This window comes from Penaeus vannamei, chromosome 12, assembly GCF_042767895.1.
Source record: "Penaeus vannamei isolate JL-2024 chromosome 12, ASM4276789v1, whole genome shotgun sequence".
Classification (NCBI taxonomy): domain Eukaryota; kingdom Metazoa; phylum Arthropoda; class Malacostraca; order Decapoda; family Penaeidae; genus Penaeus; species Penaeus vannamei.
Genome location: NC_091560.1, coordinates 11,163,722 through 11,171,221, shown reverse-complemented (window position 1 = coordinate 11,171,221; position 7,500 = coordinate 11,163,722). Strand labels below are relative to the sequence as shown.

Here is a 7,500-nt window from a genome sequence, read left to right as displayed (position 1 = left end):
ACGGTCTACCCACGCTTTTAAGGAAATCAAAACTCAGTCAGTCAAGATGGGTAGTGGAGGTCAGGATAATTAATTAACAAGGAACATGATAAGCAAGAGATATGCGAGATGAAAACCATATTCGTGTTTGGGATGTAAAAAAAAAGGAAGGAATAATATGAATATACATAAATGAAAAAGGAAAGATGATGGAAAGTTTTCCTGGAGAAGAAAGAGCACGAGAGATGCAAACGTGGGCAAACCTCACCTTGGATATCAGTTCGTCATGGTTGGCCAGGTGTGCTCGGCAGTGTATGCACGAGTACGTCCGGTGGCACGAGGGGAGGTACGCCTGTGGAGGAACCGCAATCAGTATAGACTACTCCAATTCCTTGATATCGCAAACTAGTAACTATCCATCACAATTTATCAGATAAAATTTCGGAGATGTATATTTTTCATAAAACTGAAGACACCCAATAACACAGGTGTTCAACTTGCCTCACCTGAAACGTTTTGACCATGGTTGTGGTGATCGGCACGGGCGCCGAGTGAGGGCGGGTTCGGTCGCTGGGTGCGGTCCTGGTGTCGCGGAGCCACCCAGCCCCGGGCTCTCCTGGCTGCTGCTGCTGCTGTCCCTCCTGCTGCTGCTGCTGCCGCGCCGCCCCCGACCCCACGGACCCCACCGGGCGAGCTGCGCTAATGCACAGCCACGGCGCCAGGCACTCCAGCACTCTCACCCTGCCTGCAAGGACAACACGCGGTTACTCTCAAACGCATACGCATGCACTCTCATGCAATTTCAAACCATCTATAAATTATATGTAAATATATGGATGTAGGGATATAGGGATATGGATCTATCTGAGTGAATGAGTAACTGTGTGCGAGCGTCATGAAAAAAAAACAATAACTTAGAGGCAAAGTTATACAATACCCCTTCACTATTAAGCGTTTAGTAGCTCGCCGATTCCAAAAACAATTCTATCTAAACACACATTCCTCCCAGCCCCATTCCCCAGCAGACATGCCAGTATGAAGCCGGGAAAGAGGGTGGGCGTGAGTGGGTGAATGGCAAGGTGGAAAAGCGTGGGAGCCTACTCGCTGAGCGGCTCCTGGCATGGGGACAAGCAGTGTAGCCCCACCGGCCAAGCAGCGCCGGGACCGAGGCCAATTCCTCATGCAGTGCCTCTTCCTGCTTATCTGGTGGCTTCGTGCTCCCCTCCCCCCTCCCTCCTCTAGTCACCAAACTCAAATCGTTCACTGAGCATAGGCCTACTCGACCACGATTGGTGGCCTATTGAAGTCTCGACCTAACCTGATTTTGTTTGCATTGAATTTGAATTGTCGTTTTCTCTTTTTCTTTTTTCTCTCTAAAAGTATGAATGCATATATCAGATAAATAAATAATGCACTATATCTTTATCAAGACATCTCAAAAACACTCAATACATCAATCGTAAACCTATTGTTCTGTCACAGCGCTTAGACGTTCGCGCCCGTACACAAATGAATTCGCTTGCATTTTCGAGCAGTCCCTGGCGTCATGACATTGCAAGATGTGCTGCGAATCGCTGCTGTCCTTTATGCATGGGCGCTCCAAGCCAGATTGCGCGAATCTATAACAAGAAAACCACCAAGAAAAAGAAGTGTATGGTAACGAAATTGCTAAGTGCCTTTGTGCTATTTGACTATCACGCACTGGATTATTTGAATAGCCTTTCAAATGAATGTTCCATATGATGAACTAGTTTTCAGTAATCTTAAGGAGAGCGAATATTTCATTTCCTGTCGGTCAGGTTAGTTTTTGGTGCCATCATAAAAATAAAACTGGACATTGCACCCGCCAGCAAAGCATATACACCCTCACACACTGCCGTCGTCGTCTGGACTCGTCATCTGTTTGCTGCTAAAAAGCTAGACGCGAGCGTGAAGTTAAACATGTTCAACTTCACCAGTGTCAAACAGACGCTTTTACCCGCTAGCCAATAAAAGACGCTGTCTTTAGACAATTACATCGGCGAAATAAGAAGCTAGTCCAAAGCGAATAAAAGCAGCGCCGTGTAAACGCACTGAAGGTGGCGCTGGGAAAGCTTCGTGTGTGGCCACAAGAGACTGCACAGCGCGCAACGGCCAGCGAACAGTGGTTCTGGCATTTCTTTCCTATGCTGGGATCTTGACAGGCTGCAAAGGAGGTCGCGAAGGACGAAAAAGAGGTGGGAAGGGTGAAAAGAGGTTAGTGAAAAAAGTTTGGCTGGGTGAAGTACTTGGACAATGGAAAGATCTGTGACGAGGAAGAGATAATGATGGGGGAAAAGTGTGAGCCTGACCACTAGCGAGACTGTTACCGGATTATCTGTCACAAACTGGTGTGGAGGAAGAGGTTTCTGAGGAGCTGAAAGGAAGGAATTGATGAAAGAGTAGAAAAAGAGGGCGAGAATGGGAGGAAAGTGTAAAGGTGCGAGGGAGAGGAGAAAAGCGCGGAGAGGTGAACATAGAGGGAAGAGGCAAGTAGAGACTAAGGATATGAGCAGTTTGGTGTAACAAGACTGATATCGGTTGTTGAACTCGCTCTGTTAGCTCCCACGTGTTCTCTCTTGCTAAATCAGCGTGTACGTATAAGATGAAAATAACTAGCTGCAGCTATACTTCACAGACAAATAAGGTAACGTAAATTTTCCTGATACCTGGATGTTGATATCTGGATGGCCGCCCTTTTCTACAAAGGGAAGCCCCAGCACAAAACAGGTAGAGTGGACGAGGGTTCGTGACAGCGCCTGTAAGGTAATACTGTCTGTGCACTGTACGTGGGTCGGGTTACAGCACTATCGCGATTTGTATTATTACAATGCAAGGCACTATAGATGAACTCGGGGAACATCTAGTTATCTTGCTCTCTCCTAGTGGCCTTAGCGGCTGACATACCGAGTAATTTTAAATGGCAATCATGATCGATATCTGCTTTGAGTCTGGAATGCCGAGTATCAATCCAAATTCACAACACACTTTGTATGTCCGTCGGCAAAACACTTTCTCACTTGCGCGTGTGTCTCAGGAAAACTCCCTGAAGACAATGATGAGAGCATTTCGCGAAACGAATCCTTAGTAGTACCTTACAAGTCGATCTTGGCTCTCACGTGGGTACCACATGTGCGCCGCGATGTCTTGCAAACTCCTATAACTGTCAACAGACATGTTCCTGCATTCTGATTTCCTCTTTCTTTTAGATATTAAAAAATGAATGTTTAATATTTTCACATAAAATGCACTTCTTGCTTTAGTAGCATTAACTGCAAGCACCAGAACAACGGTAATGGCAATAATAATCAATCAATCATAATCTGTATTGATGAGGAGTAGTAAACGTCGGACAAAATAAAGTACATGGCCAATGAATATTCAAAATAAAAAATGCCAAATACGTTTCACTTACCAAGAAAGAAAGAAAGAACGAAAGAAAGAAAGAAAGAAAAATACAAGGGCAAACAGAACTTGGACACAGACAGACAGGAATACAGACGGACAGACAAGATATCAAAAGTGTAATAAAAAATGTAACAGGGAGAGGGTAGCAAGACGTCTAGGTTCCAGTCACAGGCTTACGTAAGAGAGTAAGCCGGTTATCCAGAGCAGAGGGGGCTTGGGGAAAAGGGGGAGGGAAGGCGGGATTAACTGCAACTTTCTCTCTCTCTCTCTCTCTCTCTCTCTCTCTCTCTCTCTCTCTCTCTCTCTCTCTCTCTCTCTCTCTCTCTCTCTCTCTCTCTCTCTCTCTCTCTCTCTCTCATATCTGTTATTAGGATTTTCCTTAACATATATAGTATTAAATTTAATATTTACAAGCATATCCACAGCACACAAGTATGATGTACGCGCAGCATGCTTAGATACATTACAGTGAGGAGATCATCACATGGTTTCTAATTCCACCCTCTTTTCTCCCTCTTTCCGCCAATCACACGAAAACTATATCAACTATAATTCTTTTTTTCCTTCTCCACTAATGCATCCATCTCGGTTTTTGGCGGCAACGAATGCGAACACGAACACCCTTTTCTTCCTCCTCTAGCGCCATCCTTTCTTAAACTTTCACATTTTCCCATCTCTTAAAATATTTTCACTTCCTCCTCCCATCATTGTCTCTTCTTCCTTCCTATCCTCCTCGTTCTCTTGCTATCTCCTTCTCTTGCACTTCCCATCTCCCTCTCTCCTCCTTCTTCCCTTTCCCTTCCCATCACTACCTCTTCTTTCTCGTCCTATCCGCGTCCCTCATATTTTCCTCCTATCCCAGTCTCCATCCCTTCCAATCATTCCCATCCCCCTTTCTCCTCTCCTATCTATTTCTTTCACCCTATTTCTCCTCCAAGCCATCCTCCTAGCTCTAACAGCCCCGTTATCCCTCCCTCCCTCCCTCCCTCCCTCCCTCCCTCCCTCTCTCCTCCTTCTTCCCTTTCCCTTCCCATCACTACCTCTTCTTTCTCGTCCTATCCGCGTCCCTCATATTTTCCTCCTATCCCAGTCTCCATCCCTTCCAATCATTCCCATCCCCTTTCTCCTCTCCTATCTATTTCTTTCACCCTTTTTCTCCTCCAAGCCATCCTCCTAGCTCTAACAGCCCCGTTATCCCTCCCTCCCTCCCTCCCTCCCTCCCTCCCTCCCTCCCTCCCTCCCTCCCTCCCTCCCTCCCTCCCTCCCTCCCTCCGCCTCCTCCTCCTCCGCATCGCCCCTTTTCCGTGCAGTATTCGGCCAAGATTTCCCCCGAGGCCGAGACAAACCTCGATCTGCACACCTCATCACTGACACGCACAGATTCAGGACGGGAAATCAAGCCAAAACCTGATTGGCTTTTACGTAGTCTTATCGCTTGTCTCAGCATTTTTATTGTTATTATCATCATTATTATTATCATAACCATTACCGTTAGTATTGCTGCTGTTATTACCATTCCGTCAACATGAATGTGGCTGATATTGTTGCATGTGTGTAGAGGTAGAAAGGAGAGTCAGTATGAGTAAGCCAGTGTGTGAATGAGTGAGTGAGTGCGTGTGTCTTCAACGAGCATACCACGCAAGCACAATATGTAAATGAAAATAACATCATTTTCTCCCTAGTGCGTATTTACACCAAAAGCGTGAATCTGGCTTCATCACCTTGGGTAAGACATCTTCCCCGGCAGCAAATACCAGCATTGCCCTTGCCTAAAGTCTCGAAAATTACCGGACAGTTTCGTCAATTTTCTTTAAAATGCCAAACTTCCAACGTCTAATCTATTAACTATCAGTAATCTATTGCAGTTTCGAATGCCGTGTTTCTCTAACGAAGATGATGTTTTTGGAATGATTAACATAGATATGCTGACATTACGTTATCATGTTACTATCTTCTCTCTCCACCCTATTCGAATTTCCCAATGCCTTGCCTATAGATCATAAGTATACTTAATTGTTGATATTACGGCATACAACTCTCCCTAACGCAATTAACGGAATTATAGGACTCTTGTCCCAACAGTACCTCGAATGTTTGACTGAGAACTCATTCCATAAAAAACTCTACGATAGAACCATGCCAGGTTTCAGTACCTACCCCTTGGGGGCAATGACTCCATTATTTGCTATGCCGATGATATTTGCATTAAATTCTCATCCGAGGAGAGAATGCAACAGATTCTTGATATACTTTCAGCAAGGGCTACTGAGTGTGGCTTCATAATCTCGACAGAAAAACAAAACAAAACCCAAAGACAATCCCTCTGCCAAGGTTTCATATAAATCACGTTGAGCCACCCCCTCGGGGCAATAGGCAATGATGCAGAGGTCATCAAAAACCTGAAGGAATGGCTGTGGGAGCTGCTGAAGCCACTTTGGACACCCGTCGGCATGGTATCAATGTCAATATTGGTAGACTCTTTTACCTGTCATACATACGATCAGCCATAGATTATCATGCACTGTACAAGGAATCAGAGTTAGCTAGTTTAGAAATTGTAAAAAATGTGGCTATGAGGATCATCCTCAGTGCCCCTAAAACAGCGATGATTGTGAATATGAGAACATCATACGGTAATCTATGTATATGCGTAAATATCACATATAGTGTCAAATCAATTACAGAACCACATAAAGTGTCAAATCAATTACAGAAACACATTTAGTGTCAAATCAATTAGAGAACCCCTCTATTGTACAGAGTTCCAAGGACACCTAAACACAATAGTGGAGCTAACATTGAATGGCAACATCTATTCATACTCTAGTCATTGGCCACAAGTAACATGTAAACAATGACTAATCATCCCAGCTGAACATGTCCATACGCAAGACCCTACATGGGCGTTCCTTTCACAGTGGAATATGTCGGAACAAAATGTAATGTAGACGACTGCCCCCCCCCCTAAAAAAAGAAAAAAGAAAGAAAAAAAAGAAAAAAAAACAGGCCATGTTTTACGTTTTGTGTGGATACCATGGCGTTGGAATCTCTAGGCATGAACAAACTGACTGCCTAGCAAAATCGGCATATGGTAAGCAAAATGTGGATATAGATTTAGGAGTACCTCTTGCAAGGATTTCCCACATTAAAACTTCCTTAAAAGAGGGTTTGACCGAGTTTTCTCATTCTCAACGGCCTTAAAGCTATAACATAAAGCACTGTGGCCGGTTTACGCAAGATGCATACAACTATGGTTTATATAAAACAAGAACAAGACAGTGTGATACTGTGACAGCAATATCACACTGAGATTGTATTGGTAGGCCATTGCAGTTTGTAATGTCACAGAAAGTAAGTGTAAACTATGCAATGAAGAATATCAGCGAACACTTTCACGTTAAATTTCAAGAGCACCTAGTATCAGGTACGCAGAACTATATAACTATCTCACATCATCTTAAGTCTTAGAAGATACAGTTATGACGTATCCTAAATCTGTAATTTAGCATCACATGACCACATATCAAATGTAACATTGCCTTTCCAATCCTAACATAAAGTCGGCGTGGGAGATGAGTAGATAAAAGACTTTGTAATAATTCTTTCCTTTTTACTGATAAGAGTACAGATAATGATGCATTAAACATATCACAGTTTGCCCACGTCTAAAGTAAACGACGAAACTATTCATTTTGGTTTCTACAAGAAAACACTCAATGCAATACTCTAAACACGCAATTCAGTACTGCAATACGACGTCACGGTCATTCATCAGCCAATGGCTGTCCACGCCCATCCAGTCAGTCGGGTGGCAAATAAAGGGACGCAGCAGAACTAGAACTATCTCCCGTTTTATTCTCACGACTCGAAACGGACAATGCCAAATCGGAACTGCCAGAACATGAGTTGGATATCGACTCTTTTGGCAGTTTAACGAGATGAGCAACTTCCAGTAAAATCTGTGTAGGTTCTATAGTACCCACTGGACATATCAGACCACCATCTGGTACAACGAGCGAATATACTACTTTATTTCTAATGGACTAAAATGCATGCACATACATGTAAAAACAAAATAGAATCCTTCGATTTTTA

General features: G+C 43.8%; 1 protein-coding gene across 1 annotated transcript in view; it reads right to left on the bottom strand.

Annotated features, from left to right (window-relative positions):
- Window positions 1-7,500, bottom strand: part of Ypel (Yippee-like) — an 83,146-nt gene that overhangs the window by 11,526 nt on the left and 64,120 nt on the right. Inside the window, exons 2-3 of the mRNA XM_070127874.1 lie at window positions 486-724; window positions 248-331 (exon numbers count right to left, since the gene is read on the bottom strand). Coding sequence (XP_069983975.1) covers window positions 248-331; window positions 486-724 — 323 coding nt within the window. The remainder of the gene's footprint in view (window positions 1-247; window positions 332-485; window positions 725-7,500) is intronic.